Genomic DNA, 21,866 nt, shown 5'->3' with positions numbered 1-21,866 from the left:
TTTATTCTAGGAGCTAAAAAACCGGTGTAGGAGCTAAAAAACTAGTGGAAAAAAACCCCTGGAATTCTTTTCAAGCAATACACAAAGATAACATACATAAAACAAAGGGATACATAATATTTAAAAGCATTACTATCATTAACTTACGCGCATATCTTTTTGTCCCAAGTGCCGGTTGAGCATGGCTTCCTCTTCACGACAGACGCAACTGCAAGTTTGATCATCCCATTCATGAAGACCCGTCTTGTTAGCTTTCTTTTTCACAATGTAGACGTTCATTCTAAATAAAATTACAACGGAAATAATTAAATTTTAAGCCGATGATAGACCTGACGAATGTTACTTGGCAATTGCACGACACCATAATCTACATATATAAAATGCTAATGTTTATCTGTGTCGTCTCTACTGAAGTAACGACTTGCTCTAGAAAGTTGCTTTTTTTACTAAAAGATAGCTAATTGGCTCTTCTAAAAACTGTCATCGCCGGATTTTTTGTTTTTCATTTAATTAAACAAAAATAAAAAGTATTTTTTTTTCCTTATGTCGATGTCGTGGCGGATGCGCCAGGCTTCAACTAGTTAATTATAAAAGAATAATCTACACAGAATAATCTTACAGAATAAAGTTCTTTAATTAGAAGAATATCACTACGGGCAATGGCCAGATATTGAAAATTATTACAGAAATAAACATGGCCGATATTGATATTAACAATTTATAAGAACATTGTTGAATAGGTGATGCTATAGAAACTAAATAAAATAAACCTTTGAATAAGAAGACTAAGGAAGGAGCATATCAAAAATCTTAGGTACACCGCGATGGGCCTCAAATATGGCCGACTTAAATTCCGGTTTATCAGTGTCGTTCTAATTTTATTTAAAAATGTAAAACTATGATGTAGAATTAGACGTGGGTAGACTCAATAATTTGTTGATTTATTTTACGTTGTGAATAAATGTTGGTAGTTATTAAAATTGTTATAAAAATATATAATTCTAATAAAAATGATAAGTTATAATAAGTATTTATTAACACAAACATCCGATACGCTACTGAAGCAGGTAAGTCAAATTAACGTATCTAAATTCTTTGACATCTAATCTTTGACAAGTAATAAATAAAAGCTAAAATGCAAGAAAAAATATATAATTTAGTTAATTTAAGTGAATTTCATAAATGATCGGTTTTACTACACGTATGTATGTATATTATATAGTCACTTACTAGCGAAAAGTTGTTCCATTATTTCACTCAATTTTTGCCGAGATCTACCGCACGCTACACAACCAACTATTTTAGAGTCTTTTCGATAAATCGCGATAGTGTCACTGTTAATTTAAGTTCTGCCACAATTTCCATCTAGATTTACTACCTTTATACAACTATCAGTAGTAGAATAAATAATAAATAACATAAAATCAGCTCCGTAAAGACTGACAAATCCACAAAATTTCAAATCAAATTCAAATGTGTCAAATGAATCGTCAAACAGGACTGTCAAGGATCCCCACCCTAGAGAGCTTTTATGGTGCCTTTTCCGCCCACCATGCATGAATACATGGATAGCATTATGCTCCTTCCTTAGTCTTCTTATTCAAAGAAATAAACTGACATGCTTTCGCATGAAATCTCACAACTTTTTTCTCACAAAATATGTTTCCAACATCACGACATGCCATTTTCAAACTTTCTTTATTGCACTTATGAAACGTTCAATAGGTGTCTTTTTCTCGGGGACCTTACTTTGCGCATGCGCATTCAAAGTTGCACGTATTTCAAAAGTAATCACATTGTTATGGAAACCAACTTTTCATGGTCATTATATTGTCATAATCATATGTCATAATCTTATTTCCATTGTGTAACGACGCTTGTTTTTTGCGTTTTTTATTTTAAAAGTTGTATTAATTACTCTTTTATCGACCGCTTTTATATAGCCAAGGATGCAAGTGTGTTCAGTGAGCGGTTAATTTTAAATGTATATAAAATGACATAAAAACTATATAAAATGACATCGAAAAAAGGCTGAGAGGAATGTCATCGACAGTCATTTACAAGCCAACTGGACGCCGTTTTTTTCGATCATACGGTATAATAATGAATCTAGCCAATCCCCTTCACACTTGCCTACGGATTCAATGAATAATGTAATTTTTTAATATTTGTTACCTTCAATCATAAGAATATCCAAATTTTCCGCAGAAAAATAAACAATTTAAATATTTATTTATTTTAAATTTTTATATTATTTTAAATTTTAAATTTTTATTAATTACTCACTGAAACTATTATTATACACCTAAATAAGCAAATTTTTTGAAAGGATATTTAAAAAAATATAATAACAAGTAGCCCACCACCAGTTTGTCCACCCCCAGCAAATCTTGGCAGGTAAATTTAAGTTTAATAATATAACAACTATACATATAGATTTTTTATAACCAAAATTTTTCATTTTTTTATAGTTTACAATAATATTATTATTTTACATATTTGATAACAATACTTTATACATTTTTTTTACATGTAAAATATATAAAAAAATGTTTATTGCAGAAATTGTATTTCTCTGATTATAATTCCCTGCCACTGAAGGAATCCAGTCTGAGTAGCAATATTTATAGTTTCAAACATTAATTATAATATAGGATATTGAAAATACTACTTGGAATTAATAAAAATAGTTTGCTCTGGATGTGGTACAAGACATATTAAAAGCATTTAAATATTTTTACTGCTATAATGAAAAAAATGTACATTTTATGATTACATAACAATAGTTGTGTATCGACTTTTACCTCTAAAATGTAATTCCAGTCATTTTTTTTCTCGCTTCAGCCTTTGCAGCTATACGCTGAACATCTCACCATACTATAACACAGTTAAAACAAAACAGTTGTCACAAAAAACATAAAAATTCGCTCGGTGTCACCTCGAAATCTTGTCACCATAGTATGGCCGCCGAACGAATTTTGGCCTCACCAAATACGTTTAAATAAAATTTTATTTTAAACGTAAATAAAATTTTATTTAAAAATCTTTATTTTAAACGTATTTGGGCCTCACTAACCGATCACGGGGAATATGCGTGTTACCTGTCCCCTCTCTTTCCTTGTCTCAAGACAAGATTCGAGGTGACACCGAGCGAATTTTTATGTTTTTTGTCACAACTGTTTTGTTTTAAATTTATAAACTGTGTTGTTTAGTATGGTAAGATGTTCAGCGTATGGCTGCAAAGGCCGAAGCGAGAAAAAAGTGGCTGGAATTACATTTCACAGGTAAAAATCGATACACAACTTTTGTTATGTGATCATAAAATGTACATTTTTTCATCATAGCAGTAAAAATATGTAAAATGCTTTTAATATGTCTTGTACCACATTCAAATCAAACTATTTTTTTATAATTTCAAGTAGTATTTCAATATCTGTATTACTCAATTAATGTTTGAAACTTCTCAAATGCTACTCAGCCTGGTTTCTCCAGTGGCGTGGGAATTGTAATCAGAAGAAAATACAATTTCTGCAATACATGACCACATATATTTAAATGTGCGTATCCAAATATTGAATCAAATATGTAAATATATAAAGCAAAAATGAAAAATCTAGTGATAAAAATCTGTATGTATAGTTATATAAACTTATTTACCTGCCAAGATGACGACGAAATGGTTTCGCTTTAATGATGAGCTACTATTACTACATACATATATTTTTATATATTCTTTCAAAAAATTTGCTAATTTAAGTATATAATAATAGTTTCAGTGAGTAATTAAAAAATTTAAAAATAAATAAAATAACACAAAGCTTCTAGAATTGTTTTTTTTATTAAATAATTTTAAAATAGGATATTCTTATGATTGAAGGTAACTAATCAATAAAAGCCCGATGACCGATGATCATACGCAAGTATTGAAGGGTAATGGCTAGATTCGTTAATACTCGCTGTGATCGAAAAAAAAACGACGTCAGTTGACTAACAAGCGACGATCGACTGACATTCCCCCATATAATTTACATATAAAATGACAGCGATCTTCATTTCATAGCCATCGCTGACGCCGTCTTTTTCGATGTCGTTTTGTATAGTTTTATGTAATTTTATATGTAGAATTATATGGGGAATGTCATCGATCGTAATTTAAAAGCGAACTGGACGTCGTATTTTTTCGATTAAACGGTATAATAATGAATCTAGCCAATTCTCTTCACACTTGCTTACGGATTCAATATTCAATGAATAATGTAATTTTAATATTCATTTGTGAAATTGTCATTTCCAAACAAACAAGACGCCGTTTTTTTCGATCATACAGTATATATGTATATACACGTTTAAAATATATGTTATTACATTATTTTTTATTTAATTATACATTATACACACGTTAATAAATAAATAATTATCTTGATAATCAGTCCACTGTGACTGTTAAATAAATTTTGCATTATCGACTTAGATATTCTAATATTATAAAGGTGAGACTATAAAATACAAAATTGTACAGTACGTCTGTCCGTTCTGTAGCTACGGGGTATCCGTGAGAGGGGAAACGATATTCTCTCCATGTTTTTCGTAAAAAAATGGACGACGCGTCCCATCAATAAAAATTCGACAAATTTGCAAGTAGCCAATAAAATGAGTAGGCGGAGCTATTTGCGGTGACGTACTCGTCAAGTCGACGTATAAAATATATTGTTGTTTATTTGAATGTTTTTTGTCCGCATTCCTTTTATAGACACAGATCCAGCAGACGAACTGTATATGCATTACTCAAAAATGAACGATATATTAGTTTACGTTTTAATAAATATTTTGTACCGTCTAGGTACAAGCTAATTTCTGATGCTACGCCATTGGAGAATTTCGCGTGGTGACAACTTGCCTCACTTTCAGCTGCCGTGTTACCTGTCCCCTCTCTTTCCTTGTCTAAGAACAATTCTAATATAAAGGTCCCCGAATTATCTTTTCATAGGAAAGTAAAGTATTCCGTTGTTCTTTTATTTATATTAAACCACATGCATACTTTCTGTTTGGTTTTCCTAAGAATATTGGTATTCGTACGGAGTGACTAAATGTATTTTTTATATAATTTAATCTTTGTGACAGTCAACATTCAATTTATTGTTCAAATAAATGCGTTTTACAATTAAATTTTTAAAATTAATGTTCAAATTTGGCGCGTGGACGCTAGGTCCTCGACAAGGAAAGATAAAGTAGAAGCGCCGCGTGTGCAACATAAAAAGAAGATAAATGGAAGTCGTTGATATGTTTGCGACAGTTTCCATAGTGATTTACTTATCCACGTAAGTATATATGATCTAGGGTTGCGAGCCGTACATTCTATGTTTTTGATGAGATTCTATTTACTTACCTGATTTTGACATTCACACTGACAAATTTTCTTATTGAACTTTTGTTGTGCAGTACAACTGGACTTATTCTGCGAACACACGCATTTACATTTTCTGTCTTCGGGTATAAGAACTGTTCTGCACATTGACTCTTTGCCCGAGTACCATAGTATTTGAACTGATATTGTCTTATTTGCTGTTTGTGTTGCTGTGCATACTCGTCCCATTTTACACGATCCTGAACAATATTTTGTTAAAACTGCACTGGGTTTTACCTTAAAAAAATACTTTTTATTAGATTTCCTCATGACATCATGAGCTAAGAAAAAAATTCGAAGAGATACACAATAATTTAAATAGTTGTAGGACAGTAAGCGAGGATAAAAATAGGGTATTACCTCCGAATTCTTAACATCCGCACCGATTGACGTGAAATTTTTACAGTGGGTATGAGTGCCACCTCTTCTAGAGGGTGAAAAATAAATCACCCATTTCAATTCCAAAAATCAATAAAAGGATAAAGCAAAAAACAGGATAGGATAAAGCACATTTTGTGAGAAAATTAATATTTTCCGAGATATTTAGGATTGAGAATGTTGATTTTTCATCTAAAAACTGAGTATTTTTCTGTCTTTCAAAAACCGTGCGTTTTAACTCATGTAAAGTAAAAATGACGCCTTTGGAATAACGAATCGATTCATTTTTTGCTAATTACCGTAGGTGTGATAATAGCCCAGTTATCACTCTGTAAAGGTGATTTTTTATTTTTCGAAAACTAAAAATTGTAACCTTTTGCCGTAAAATAATGGCGAAAGAATACATTTTTCGAAGAAAATGAATATGATGGTTTTTAAAGTGCTTGAAAAGACCTTTTAGATGATTTTTTAAGAGGTCTTTTTAAGTTCGAGTTTTCAAATTCGCGAGAATATAAAACGAAAATGGTCACTTCATTTTTTCGGAAAAAATTAACAACAAAATCTATGACTAAAATCATAAAAATAAAAACTATAAATTTGTAGGAAATTACACGAGCTACAAATTAACCTCTATACTGTAACAGTCTTGAACTCTTTATTTTTACGAGATGTTTGGTTTTTAAAGCCGCGTATAAATATGCCGAGGCAAGTACGAGACAAACCCGAAACGAGTATGAAACGAGGCTATAGCAAATTCTTTCCAAAAGGCGTACTAATATGCCGAGACGAGGACGAGACGAGTCAACCTCAAGCGGAATTCGTCATATTATAGCCTCGAGCCGAGCGATTTAGCCTCGAGCAGAGTCCCTGCCCAGTCGAACGGCGTTGTCTCGCGGCTATCCATTTTCAGTGGAGCCTTTGGCGAACCCACAAAATTCTTCATAGGGCTGTGCGATACTGAGGCAGTATCGATATTTTGGTATCGGTTGTATTGAATATAAAGTATCGATACTTTAAAATATTGATAAATATATTAAAGTATTATTCGATACCATTCAATATTTTAAAAAATTAATTAATAAATTTAAGTATAATGTGTTTTTTAATTGGATTAGGATCGAAAAAAATCAACAGAAGTCCTTTGTTTTAAATTTGTCGACGTTTCGCAAAATTTATTTGCATCTTCAGGACACTACAAAGTTAAGAGAGCAAAATACAATCAAAAAATTTTAAAAATTTAACAAACAACTTAAAACACATATCAGTGGAATTCCACACATACACAATTGGTAAAACTACCCTAATGTTAACAATTAAATAAAATATATGTATATGTTATAAACTTAAGATCGCTTGTAAATAAAAATAATAAGGGATAGGGCCAGAATATAATCAGGATATTTTCTTATTCGCATTTAACGAAAAAAATCGACGATGGTGGCACTGTTTTCTACAAAAAACTACCAGGATCAGAACTAAATCAGTCATCAAACGATCTCAAATTACTAAAAACACTTGGAAGAAAATGATAAAATACTTAACCTAGGGTTGGCAACTTTGAAAATAAAAAATAGGGGCGAGAGGATAAAAAGAGGCACAGGCGAAACCTTTTTGAAACGTCGCTCAAATGTCGAGAGTTATTTCATTCAATAATATATTTTGTATGTGGTTTGGATATCTATAAAATTTTTAAATAGAGTAACAGCGCTTTCAGATGGAGCGGACCGTACGCGCAGAGCGTCCGCACGGATGTTTTTTCAAGATAGCTCATCCGGAAGGAGCACACGCGAGCCAGGTGAAATTGTTCATATAAGCTCATGGTACTTGCTCCAAGTCGCGGACGCTCCGTTCCATCTGAAAGCACTGTAAGATAAGACCTAATTCGACTTTATTTATTTAAAAAATTAGAAATTTAAGTAATTAAGATTTAAATTATTAATTTAAATCTACATTTAAATGCCAATAACTAACATATATTGTAAATAATATATCTGCATTTCTTCATTTCTAAAGTTGTATATTTTTTCAAGGTATTCAATTCGCTACATTATTATTCTATGGCTTTCCATCATTGCAGCACGCTTATTAATAATTTTTAAAATATTATTATGTATATAATTTTAAATCTAATTCCCAGTTTTTTAAACCTTCGCCGTAATGTGCTTTCTGAACAGGGTTTTTTTAAAGCTCGGAGAGTATTTTTTAATTATTTCTATGGCGGGAACTTTATTATTTTCATATTTGCCTTAAATTAAGTTTCTTAGTAGTCTGGATAGTTCAAATTTCTGAATTTTTCTATATCGAATCGTTCCTTTCTTTGTCGATTCCCTTTATTTATGAAAGTACCGTAAGGAACTTCTGAGAGCATGGCCACCTTTTTCAACACACTCGATTTGCCTCTCTTATCTTCTATGCATCCTATATGTAAAGAAGCTTGTTTTACATCTTTAATTCCGTTCAGCAGAAATAGCGCATAATTTACGTTTGAGCCGTTAATAACTCGACGAAAAGTTCATTACGTTTATTCATTTTTCATAAAATTTTCATGTTTTTATAAAAGAAATCACTAATAAATCTTTGTATATGAGATTTACCTACTTTGGCTAACTTACCTATACTATTTTAGAGAAGACAAAATTGCATCTTTCTAGTTAGGATGCATTATTAACATTATTACAAATAAAGGAAAGAATATTTATTTTATATAAAAATGGGATGTGGAATCCGAGCTCCTTGAGACTCGGTACTTGTTCCATGAACAGCGGTGTTATACGCCACTGGTTAAATAGACGCCCCAATCCTTTTGATGGTTCGCCAAAGGCCCCGGAAAAAACGGAGACAACGCCGTCCGGCTGGGCATAGGCTCGGCTCGAAGCTCAGACCCCGTCCAAATATGACGAGTCAACCTCAAATCCGCTTGAGGTTGACTCGTCTCGGGTGTCTCTCGCACTCGTCTCGACATATTTATACGCAGCTTAAGAGCTCCAAGAAGGTGGTCCTTACAGGCAAGTCAAACTAATAAAACGTAATATCTACGAAATGAAGAGATCCACACAAAAATTGAAAGAGAGCAAAAATATTGCAAAAAAGAACCTTCAATTTTACCCTGTTGCATTTTTTACGTATCTTGCTTAGTTTTTGCAATATGTCAAAAAAATTAAAGAATTTTAAAAAATGAAAAAGAAAGAATTTAATTTTTTCAACTTTTTTCTAAATTTAGGCATTCTAAACTGCTCGAACTTGCAGAGTCCTTTGTTAGTACCTAAATATAGCCAACTGTATATGTATTACCCTTGTATATGAATTTTATTACGCTTAGTTTTTATTTTTATCATTTTAGTCATAGATTTTGTTGTTATTTTTTTCGAAATAATGAGGTGAGACCATTTTATTTTTATCATAACTTCGCGAGTTTTTGAGCTACGAACTTCTTTAAAAAACATTTAAAATGTCTTTTCAAGCACTTTAAAAACCTTTGTTTTTAAAGTTCTTAAAACGGTCATACTATTTTCTTCGAAAAATCTGTTTTTTCGCCATTATGTTTAGAGAAAAAAAGGTATAAATAAAAATAAGATGTTTCCTCTCGGAAACGGTAAGTAGCTAAACCACCAGTGAAGCATCTACGGGTAGAGCTAGTGGAGCTCTATATTCGCCAGTTTATGAAACTCTTACCTCTCCTTCATCAGTATGAAGATGGACCACCATAGATCTTGCCTTACAATGAGCTTGTTTCTCGATGCTTAAATTTTCTTTATTGAATTGTTTTGTACATTCTGCTAAAAATATGTAGCTATAAAACTATATGCCTCCCTATTTAGATATAATATTTAGATAACTACTTATACAGGGCGATTCCTGTAAGTCGGTCATGCTTTCGAGGAATCATAGGGGACGTCGAAATATTAATTCTGATATAGCACACTATGGGTCGGAAATGCCTCTTACGCAAGATACAGAGTGTTAAAGTTTTTGAAAAATTAAAGATATTCTTTAATAGTTTTTAAAAGTTGAAGGTATCGTTATAAAATTTCATTATAGGAATCTACCTAACAGAGACACTTTAAATGTAAAAAGAAGAGGTTTTAGTTTCAACCAGTGGCGTAGATGTGATACGCATCGGGTAATTTTTTCAAAAAAAATAGAGTTTTTTTTAGTCAAATAACTATCTACTCAACATGTTTATTTTTTGTCAATAATGACATGTATTGACTATTTCCATTCTAAATATCTCGAGAAGGCTTGCTCGTAACGATTTTTATCAAGAGACATTTTTTACATACTTCTATACAGGTACGGACAAAAAGTTATTACTCTTCAAAACAGTTAAAACACATGTAGGTGGCGCCCTCTACAAATAGGAGTCGTAATGATATCAAAATCAAATTTCTCATGTCAAAAAACTAACAGACACCAATTTTCATACAAATATTGACTTTACTTCAGAAATTATTTGGAAAAAAACGAAATAAAAATGAAACTTCTACACCCTGTATCTCCGAAACTAAGCCTTTTAGGATATACATTTATAAAAAGTTTTTTACTTCTTTTTATCTGCAGAATATGCTCCCGAAGTTTCCGGACTACAATTCGGACCACCCTGTATATTGATTTCTAAATATTAACAGTGCACTTTAGAATTTTTGCAGTGATTAATGAGAGAAAAGAAAGAGATTTCATATTTTGACCTTATGGCGTTATTCAATAATATTTAAACGGTTATAGGATGTTTGTAATTTTTTTTTGATTAATTAAAAAAATGTACGAGAAAATTGTATATATCAGTATCAAAGTTAGAAAGAATTGTGCAATTTTTCTAAGTCTGCAAATTAGTAATTAGTAATTACTGATACATACTTACTCAGAATTATACTTATTGTACTTTAAAATAACACCTACCATGTAGAAAGTTCTCAGAAGTGACCTGAAACGTAGATGGACCTGCTATATGAAGACCTACGACAAAAATAATATACAAAATACCATACCATCGAAAAAAAAACGTTAAATTTGACATGGAAATGAATCTGAATTAATTATTGAATAACTACTCATAACGATATACATACGGTTTCCTAATTAAAATCTGTCTGAATCTTTGAATAAAAAAAAATTTAAGAAGTCACCGGACTTTCATACTCTGAATTCATGTTCATTTCATACAATACTTTTTACAAGTATGATATTACCTTTATCATATTCCCTTAGGTTGACAGGTATACTTGGACTCCTCATTATAACTTCTGAAAAAAATTTGCATGAATCATATTATCTATCATTTACCTACAAATAACAATGACAGACAACTGTCATGAAACCTCTCGCTGGACAGATATTGTCTTTACTTTTAATTACTTTAACATAGCATCTCCCCGAGAACTATGCACTTAATATTCACAATAAACCTTGCCCCAAAGACGATTTATTTCTCATTTAAATTACACAGGAATTTGCCACTTTTTGCAAATTTTATTTTTCCCTCGATCTTGTTTTCTCGCAGCTATGACAATTACATATTTTTGTACAGAATTGAACGCTCTACAAAAAAGGTCTCTTATAAATTTTCGATAAACCTACTCCTTCAAAAGTAATTCACGGTTAAAGTTAACCACTCGGTAAATTCCTAAATTCTTCAATTTTTTTGACAAAATTATGATGATTTTTGAAAAATTTAATCTATTACTGTAGAAATATGCAGTTCTGAGTTGGGAATTAAGAGATCTTCAAGTCTAATGAAGTTTAAACCATTCAAATATAGCTGATTTACTTTAACAAAAATTCTTTAGTTGGATTTTGATATTTCTTCTTATACTCGCTTATAATCTGAATCACATATTGTTTTTCATCTTTACTTCTAGATAAAATATTAATGTATGCTTCTGACAATTTAACAGCTCTTTCTGCAGTATCATTAACTACTCTCAAATTTTTCATAATTTCTAAGCCTCTCATATATCCAGGATCCTTTAACTAGTACTGTCTAACTGCAGAAAACTTGTATCAATATTAAACCGTGTAAAAATTGTAACAAATTTGAGTTCATGAAATAATCAATGTTTTTGTTTATAAACCATTTAAAATCATCCTGATTAAAAAAGAAGCCTTTAGAAATATCGAACTTTTCGTCATTATTCACTTTTATAGCTTCAACCATTTTCTGCCTGATACTATAATAAGTGTTAGAATAAAACTGCCTGTCATGCAGTCAATTGTTTTTCATGAATCAATTTTTTTATCATGGTATCATAAAATTGTTTTTTTTCAAATATTAGATTAAATTTTTCAAAAATAATCACAATTTTGTCAAAAAAGTTCAAAAATTTAGGAATTTACCGAGTGATAAACTTTAACCGTGAATAACTTTTGAAGGAGTAGGTTTATCGAAAAATTGTAAGAGACCTTTTTTGTAGAGCATTCAATTCTGTACAAGAGTGTGTAATTATTATGGCTGCGAGAGATCAAGAGAAAAAAAATATTTGCAAAAAGTGGCAAATTCCCATGTAATTTAAATAGGAAATGAATCGTCTTTGGGGTAAGGTTTATGGTGAATATTAAGGGTTTACAATGGTCTGTTATTTTTTTTAGACAATAAACTAAAAATCTAGAGAGCGTCGTGAGAGAAATGATCAACTATGTAAATAACGGACACCCTAATGTATAGCATACGTAGTAACATACATATATATACACGGTGTCCCACTTAAGATGGATACAAGCCAATATCTTGGCTTTTTGTTGAGCGATCTTTTTCATTTTTGGCAGGAGGCTGTATGGCTATAAGACGTACATTTTGCCCAGGGTAAGAAATGCGATACCTCATAGACGTACGTTTTAATGGGGTTTGATATTTTTCGAGTCAAGAGTAAACTACCCTTAGGACAGTATTTATTTCAAATCTGAAATTATATTGAATCCTCCTTACCTAAGATACTAGATACTTAAGTTCTAATTTTTATAAATATTGATACAGGGTGTGTCATTAAAATAAGACATTTTTATTTTTATAATTATTTTTTAAGTACTTACGACGCCACTGGGTAAACAACTGGTTTATTATCAATAACCAGTTATAAGTAATTATCAATTAATAATCGATTTAAGCTTTCAGATAGCTTCCATAATAATTAAGATGCGATGCAAAAAAACTAAATACCTACTTTCAATTTATTTTGTTTACTTTAAAAAATTGCTTTTTAAGTTTGCTAATACAAATGAATAAAACGAGTTACAAAATAATTTAAAACCCCAGTTTTCAATGGAATCTGAAATATGATTTTTATTCGTTTTATTGAGGAATATTTAAAAAAATCCAAATAGATATTTAAAACAATCACTATTAACTTTAAAAAATATGCTCTAAACAAAGCTTTTTTGTATCGTATCTTAATTATGGAAGCTATCTGAAAACTTAAATCGATTATTAATTGGTAATTGGTTATAATTGGTTATTGATAATAAACCAGTTGTTTATCCAGTGGCGTCGTAATTACTTAAAAAAAATAATAAAAATAAAAATGTCTTATTTTAATAACACACCCTGCATCAATATTTATAAAAATTAGAACTTAAGTATCTTGGGTAAGGAGGATTCAATATAATTTATCAAATTTGAAATAAATTCTGTCCTAAGGGTAGTTTACGCTTGACTCGAAAAATATCAAACCCCATTAAAAAGTGCGTCTATGAGGTATCGCATTTCTTACCCTGGGCAAAATGTACGTCTTATAGTCATACAGCCTCCTGCCAAAAATGAAAAAGATCGCTCAACAAACAACCAAGATATTGGTTTGTATCCAGCTTAAGTGGGACACCATGTAGATTCCAAATATTTTTATGTTCGGATATGTCCGTTATCGCTAAAGATACAGGACTGTGTGGTTTTCCAGATTGTTTATTTTTATTCTTTAACAACCAGCGATTTTATTATTATTTAATAGCTTACATTATTATTATTTAATACTTATAATTATGTAAACAGTTTGACAAAAGAATAAGTTTAATACAATGCATCTCCAATTTTCATGTATAATACCTATTTTAAACTGAAATGAAATTTATAGTGGAAATAGTTTTAGGGGTGGTATATTTTAACCCCAGAAACAGACCTGTGAGGTCTGTGATTTTGTATTTTTGAAAAAAAAATAGGAAAACATAATATCTTAATACGGGAAAAAATGTTAATGTCTTCTTCAAAAAGCAAATATCTCCAAAAAAAAATAAAGCTAACTATCGAGAAAGGAAGCATCTAGATGATAAAATGGTTTTTAAATGCCTTGCTTTCTTAACATATTCCACAGGGTGTTTCAAACTCACACCTAAATGTTACACCTACTATGTTAACTGTTTTAAAACATTATTTACTTACCAGGAATTGTAGCATGAATTCTCGGATTATTTCTTCGTGCTTTTGTAATTTTCGGCACGGTCATTACAGCCTTCTTGTATTCCAAATATATATTAACATCTTCCCATTTTTCGTTGATACCTTCTTTAGTTTTTTTGTAACATTCCGTTTCATTGTTACATTTATCTTTGCCACTGCACGAACATATACAAAAAATTGTTATAAAAACGATATAAAATAAAGTAGTCTTCCTTCCTACAATCATTTTTTGATCAGGTTCTTCGCGGTTAAGTTCGGAACTAACACTGAAGCAGAGTATCCAGACTGTGTCCATATTTAAATTCGTACGGTAGGAATCAGTGCCGTAACTTCCTCAACGCGTGCAAAATTGGATATTAATGTAAAAACAAACAATTAATTAATTACTCACACAGTAACAAGTAGGTTTTTAGTATACCTAATGGAAACATACGTTTTGAGGAAGTTTTGATAAACATATGTGAAACTTTTAATTTATATTAATGAAAAACAAACAATTAATTAATTACTCATACTGTAACAAGTAGGTTTTTAGTACCGTACGATCGAAAAAAAAACGGCGTCCAGTTGGCTTGGAAATGACGATCGATGACATTTCCCATGTAATTTTACATTTAAAATGACAGCGATATTCATTTCATAGCCATCGCTGACGTTGTTTTTATTCGATCATACGGTATATCTAAGGAAAACATAAGTTTTGAGGAAGTTCTGGTAAACTGCAGCCCGGAAGATTTCCGCAGACGAGCGTTCAAACCATCTCCTCAAATCTTTTAGCCATGAGTTCTGGCGTCTTCCTACTCATCTTTACCCTTGCACTTGGCCCTCTATTATGAGGCGCAGTATTTCGTATCTACCACCTCTCATCACATGACCCAGGTATTGCATTTTTCTTTCCTTGATGGTGTTCAGTTCTTTTTGTTTCTGCATGCGTTGGAGTACTTCATCGTTGGTGATCCTTTGTACCCATGAGATTCGCAGCATCCGTCTGTATACATACATTTCGAAGGCTTCTATTCTCTTTTCGGTCTGTGGATTCAGTGTCCAGCTCTCACATCCATAGAGTAACACAGAGAAGACGTAGCATCTGGCCATTCGAGTTCTGAGTTCCCCATTGAGGTCTCGTCTTGTAAAAAATGATTTCATTCTCACGAAGATTTTTCTCGCTTGCTCAATTCTTGAAAATTTTTCTGGTCGCACTGACTATTGATGTTAGCTCCTAAATACTGAAAATATGAAACTTTTAAACTGTTTTATTTGCGTATCCACCAACAAAGACTAGAAAAAGTGAAAAAAAACTAGTAAACCGTTCACACACATGAAAACGTTTTACACATGATCAATTATTATTGTTGGTCCATCTTTTACTAGAATATTACAAGCTTCTTTGAATATTTAAAGTATCTCATGTAAAAAAGTAACAACATTTCACTCGGTAGGTAGCTCAACAAATTAAAATTGTCAAAGGCCGGTTGTAAAGATGTACTTGAATCAAGTTCACAAGTTTCACTTGTAGGTTGTTTGGATCGTATCAACTGTTCTATTATACAAGTTGGGTCGCTGTCAGGAGTCGGGTAAAGTGGATGTGTGGTCGAAGGAAATTACAGGGTGGTCCGAATTGTAGTCCGTAAACTTCGGCAGCATATTCTTCAATTAAAAATAAGTGAAAAAGTTCGTATAACTTTATATCCTAAAATGGCTTAGTTTATACAGGATGTAGAAGTTTTATTTTTATTTCGATTTTTTCCGAATAATTTCTTTAGTAACGTCACAAACTAACTTAAACAGATGCGACACCTTATGGGAAATTTTGTGTTCAAAAAGACCTATGTTCGGAAGTGCGACGACAGGGCGGCGATACTGTCGATGAAGGCAAAATATTCGGCCAAACAAACAGCCGTGGTGACTTCAAATCGTTCCCGCACTCGCCCCTTCCCTAAGCCTCCATTTCTTTCGTTCTTTCTCGCCTTTAACCTTGCCTTTGATACACCGCGCCGTCTCGTCTGGCCGTCGCAGCCGCCGCACGATTATAAAGTCAAAGCGAGATTGCCAGCTTGAACTTTTTTTATGTGAGAATTAAATGTTATATGTACTTGTATTAGCGCTTTCTCCTGGATAATAATAAATAACTATTACATGATGTTAGGAAATATCAGCTAATATTTATTTGTAAAGTATGAGAAATTTACAAATTTTAACAATCGGTTAAGATCAATACATATGTATAAAGAAAATGACGATTTCTTTAAAATTAAAAATTATATAAAATATCAGAAATATACAATTCTTAAAGAATAGGATCTTTGTTGTCAGCTTGCCGTTTGTATTTAGCTGTACTTCCAGCTGTTAATTTCAAATATTAATCTAAAGTCTATCTACTATTAGCCAGCTTAAATTATCTTTAATTATTTTTATATCCTGCTTGTTAATAGTTTTATGCACTACTATAATTTTATTTGATATTTTAAATTGATTTAAAATTTAGCAGCTGATCTTTTATATAGCAAATAGGTACTTTTATGATACAGACACGGCATATTGTTTGCATGTGCCGTGATACCGATATAGTTTATACAAATTGGTAAGTAGAATTGGCAACAGTGTCCTAGAAAAAGGATATGGGAATCTAAGATGGGAATATTGAAGGTTTTCAGAGGATTTTTAAGTCAGTTTCTTCAGTTGTTTCACATGGATATTACATACATCATTATTATTAGCTGTTTCCGATTTTAATTTTCTGTTGGGTTTTGTTGGTTTACATTTAGTTAGTTCACGGTGTTCTTAGTATTGTTTTAGTTAATTCAGCTATTCAGTTTAAGTTTCTTGTTTTGATTTTATTTAAAATGCTTTTAAAAAAGTGTGCTTTCAATGGATGAGAAAACATTTCACTATAAACTGAAGAAGATACATTTTTTAGATTTTCTAGGACTAAATTATATCAAAAACTGTGGGTGTTTTTTCCGAAAATACCTAGATTTTCTAATACGAAAAAAGTGAATTTAAATACACATACAGTTCGATCAAATAATCGACTTATTAACTACATATACTTTGTAAAAATATTATACTTCTATGCCAGGTAGTAATAAATTTTCATGCCAACTTTCACCCCTATCATCCCCGAGATGATGAATTTTCAAAAATCGTTTCTTCTACTCTATACTATTGCTTCCCAATTATACTTAAGCATATTTGGCCAAATTTTAATTCATAAATATTATGTACTTTTAAACCACATAGTAGTAACGAATTTTATAAAATTTTGCCCTTAATTTTACCCCTTTAGGAAATGAGTTTCGAGAAAACGCTTCGTAAGTATGCCACACCGAAATATCATACTTCTATACCAAATATTAACGAATATTTACAATCATTTTTTCCCCTTATTTTAAGGGACGTATTTTTTTATTGAATCCCTAGAGAAACCTTTATTGTGTAATGTTTTGAATGAACAGGTTTTATTTTATGTTTTGCTTTATAATTGTTCAGCCCTAATTTTACCCTCCTCGGGGATGAATTTTCATAGTCGCCTCTCATATAGTCATTGCGTTACTTAAGAAACCTTTTGAAATTATTAATAACAAAATTATTGTATATTCTTCGGACGAGATTTTTACAAATTTTTATATAAATTTCCACCACTAATTTCACCTTTTTAGGGGATGAATTTACCTTTGTCAAAATATTAAACTCCCACAACCAATTTTTACGGAATGTTTGTACCGACTTTTTCCCTTTTTGGGAGATGAAATTTAGGGATAATTATAATAATAATTATTACGTTGGAACTATAATTATTATAGTTCGTTCCAATGGAGCTGAGAGCACAGAGCGCCTATAATAAACGGAAAACGGAGGTCGGGTGTGTCAACAAATTTTATCTCTTATATTGCAAATGTATTTATATTGCAAATGTATTTAGACTAAGAAGAAAGAAATTGTGACCCAGACCACCCTGTAATCGGAAGTATATGTATAGGAAGTGACTCCGCTGCCGGCGCCGGCTTCCACAATTCGGGAGCATAGATGCCGGCTCCAAAAATAAAAATGTTAACGTCAGAGACTAACCAACGCTAAACAAATGTAAATTAATAAAAACCAAACCAACCCCACCAAATAGCTAACCTATCCAATGCAATCAACACCAAATAACCAACTTAACCAACGCAACTAACTCCACCAAATAATCAATCTAACCTCACCAAAAGAGTGAAACCAACGCAATCCGTATTTTGATTGCTATTAAATATTTACAGCTTTTTTTAAATAAAAACAGCAGTAAAAAATAAAAAGAATTCTAGTTTGGCGTGAGATTTGAACCACGGACCTCTCGTTCACGAAGTGATGGCCTCAGTCTCAGTAACGGAGCCACAGCTGCTCTTGCAAAATTGGCTATAGCTAGGCGTTACTTTCCGCCGTTCTTTCAGCCGTCAATGGAACCGGAGCCGGCAACCATTAAGGGAACCGGCGCCGGCAGCGGAGTCATTTACTAATAATAGTTAGAAATTATATAATATAAAATAAGAAATACATAAAAATACCTAATAGTAAAAAACCTTTTTTAAAATGTATTAATATCTTTTAGTTATTATTAATTACTAGCGTGTACCCGCGACTTCATTTGCGTCGAATTAATAATTTGTAATGGTGATGATAAAGCAAAGCAAGAATTTCCATTAACATACAAACTGGATAAAATGTTCTCACATTTATGTCCTGAGCCTCAGAAAAAAACAACATGGCGATATTATTATATAACTTGGTAATATTTGACAGGTAGTTTCATCTCGTTGGAATTTGACTTTCGAAAAATCTGTTTGCCAAAATAATTTTTTACGTCAAGCAGTTTAAGCAGAATCGTAGTTAATCAATTACCCAACTTTTTGAACACCCTGTATGATTTTTTAAAAAATCAAAATATGTAAAAACAAAATAAATTATGCGTGTCCAAGCGTTTTCTCGAAATACTAACCGTTTTTAAATATCAAATATTGTAATATTTGAGGGGCATTTTCACCCTCTTGGAATCGAGAAACCCCTCCTTATCGAATCTCTGCACCCCACAGTAAATCCGTTTACCAAAAATCAGCTTTAAACGTCAAGCAGTTTAAGCAGAATCGTGATTACTCAATGGTCATATCTTATGAAACACCCTGTATAAATTTTTAAAAAATCTTAAAATACTCGTATGTAAAATAACAAAACAAAATATACGTTTTTAAGAGTTTTTACGAAAAACTCATCGGTTTTTAAATAAAAAATATTCTAATATTTGAGGGGTGGTTTCACCCCCTTAGAATTCGAGTTTCGAAAAATCCCTTCTTATCGAACCTCTACACCCTAAAGTTAATCCGTTTTCCAAAAATCAGCTTTTTACGTCAAGCGCTTTAAGCAGGATCGTGATTAATCAATGACCAGATTTTTCGAATCACTCTGTATACATTTTTAAAAAATCTTAAATTAGGTAAAAAAACAAAATAAAATATACGTGTTTAAGTGTTTTTTCGGAAACTTGACCGTTTTTTAAATAAAAAATTACTTACGTTGGGTGGTTAAGAATTTTATATATATTAGTAGGTATAGATTGTGAATGTATCAAAAATTGAAAAAAAACTAATGAAATTAAAATCATCTCTATTTGATTCCAAACTACAAAATTCCCTCTCTATTTTCTACACAAAGGAGGCGTGGCTTCTTAGTAAACGAATGGAGGTTACTTTGCTGGTCCGCTGTAAAATTCGTCTATATGACAAATCTAACGGAAAAATTTGCCTGGCGCATTCGCCAAAATGTAATTTTCACATTTGCATTGTTTGTCGCATCTGTTTAGGTTAGTCTGTGGTAACGTCAATATTTGGATGAAAATTAGCGTCTAGGAGTTTTTTGACATGAGAAATTTGATTTTGTTGTCAATATGACTCTTACTTGTAGAGGGCGCAACCTACATACATATTTACAAACTGGTTTGAAGAGTAATAACTTTTCGTCCGTACCTGTACAAAACAAATGAGTAAAAAATATACATCTACGACATTTTTTACGTAAAGAAAGTCTCTTGGTAAAAATCGCTACGAGTAATAGTTCTCGAGATATTTGGAATCCAAAATATCAATACCTGTCATCATTGACATAAACTATATAGTTATCAAACTGAAATAATAATTGAAACCTATATAAAATATACCTATAATAAGTTTAAAAAAATTTAGCAAGAGACATTTTTCACGGAACAAAAATCACGGAAATGTATATTTTATCTTTTTTTTTATCTTAATGTAGTTTTATACAGGTACGGACAAAAAGTTATCACTCTTCAAAACTGTTACAAATGGGAGACATATTCACATCAAAATCAAATTTCTCATATGAAAAAACTGCCAGACAAAACTTGCCTGACAATAAAATTTTTAATCCAAATATTTATGTTACTTCAGAAATTATTTGGAAAAAATCGAAATAAAAATGAAACTTCATAAATAAATAAATAAATGCCTTTATTGTCAAAAAATTTTTCAATTTGTAGACAAAGGTAAACTAACAAACAAAGTAAAAAAAACAAGGTATACAAACAAACAAACAAAAGATAATACAAAACATTATACAAATAATATTGTCAGTCTTATTGTTAAAAAAAAAATTATAAATGTTTATAATGTTAAAGAACAAAAAATAAAAATAATATTCAAAAATATTTAGCTAGTTTATAGTAAAATATCAATGACCTCTAAATAAATTCATTTCGATGTCATTAGTAAATATAGCAATAGCAAACATTAGACCAGTGTTTACAAGATCAAATTTGATTTTCAAAATATAATTCATTTACGGCGTAGCGAAATGAAAAAAATGATGTTATGGATTTGATTTCAAATCGCAGGTGATTGTGCATTTTTTTCGAGTTGTATAATATTGAACTTTTAACTAACTCTGAGCGTGGGGTAGGTAGATAAAGATCTTGCTCCGCGTTCCTGAGTGGATAAGTGTGAGATGGCCTTTCTTGAGAAGCTGATACATGTTTACGTATTAGGCAAACGGATTCAAATATAAATAAGGAAGGAAGAGTCAATATTTTTAATTCTCTAAAAAAGCCCCGGCAATGAGTTCTGCTGTTTAGTCCCAGTGAATATCGAACAGCTCTCTTCTGGAGCTTGAAAATGCGGTCAAATTGAGCCGCACAACACGTACCCCAGAATGGAAGGGCATACCTGAGGTGCGACTCAAAAAGTGCATAATAAACAGTTCTAGCCACTGACAAGTTAAGCTCCTTAGAAACAGACCTTAATGCAAAACAGGCAGAGCTCAATTTTTTCGACAAAGCTTCGATATGTATGTCCCATTTCAGAGAATTGTCCACAACAAGCCCTAAGAATTTTACGGATTTTACGACGTCAATGGTGGTGTTGTTAAGTACAAAAGGCTGCAACGACTTTTTATACGACATAGCTTTAGTTTTAGAAATGTTGAGACTCAGGAGGTTCGAATCGCACCAAGATTTAATGGTGATTAAGTCATTTGATATAATCCTATGAAGTGCCGTGATATCCTTGTTGCTCCAAGTGAAGCTAGTGTCGTCCGCAAAAGGCATATTTTGCCACTGATGTTTATGTTAGCAATGTCGTTAATAAAAAGAAGAAACAAAATAGGGCCTAGTACTGAGCCTTGTGGTACTCCACATTCTATTGGCTTGCTAGAAGACAACTATTG

At 31.6% G+C, this 21,866-nt stretch overlaps 1 protein-coding gene across 1 annotated transcript; it reads right to left on the bottom strand.

The window, feature by feature from the left end:
• Positions 1–247: 247 nt before the first annotated feature.
• LOC115891212 lies at positions 248–14,457 on the bottom strand. Its single transcript, XM_030911635.1, has 6 exons — positions 14,145–14,457; positions 10,969–11,022; positions 10,679–10,735; positions 9,455–9,558; positions 5,387–5,641; positions 248–280 (listed from the first exon to the last, which is right to left on the bottom strand). Exons 1-6 carry the CDS (start codon positions 14,455–14,457, stop codon positions 248–250), a joined length of 816 nt encoding a protein of 271 aa, XP_030767495.1.
• Positions 14,458–21,866: the final 7,409 nt, after the last annotated feature.

This window comes from Sitophilus oryzae, unplaced genomic scaffold, assembly GCF_002938485.1.
Source record: "Sitophilus oryzae breed Bouriz unplaced genomic scaffold, Soryzae_2.0 scaffold_980_pilon_pilon, whole genome shotgun sequence".
Lineage (NCBI taxonomy): Eukaryota > Metazoa > Arthropoda > Insecta > Coleoptera > Curculionidae > Sitophilus > Sitophilus oryzae.
Note: the sequence above shows the minus strand (reverse complement) of the source record. Positions and strands in the feature narration are given on the sequence as shown.

Bases quoted from the DNA above. Each gene is read 5' to 3' on its own strand.
- LOC115891212 (XM_030911635.1), bottom strand. From the start codon at position 14,457: ATGGACACAGTCTGGATACTCTGCTTCAGTGTTAGTTCCGAACTTAAC. The intron at 5,642-9,454 runs GTAAGAGTTTCA...TATTTTTTTAAG, and splicing joins TTCATACTGATGAAGGAGAG to GTAAAACCCAGTGCAGTTTT. The intron at 281-5,386 runs GTAAGTAAATAG...AATTTTATTTAG, and splicing joins AGTGTGAATGTCAAAATCAG to AATGAACGTCTACATTGTGA.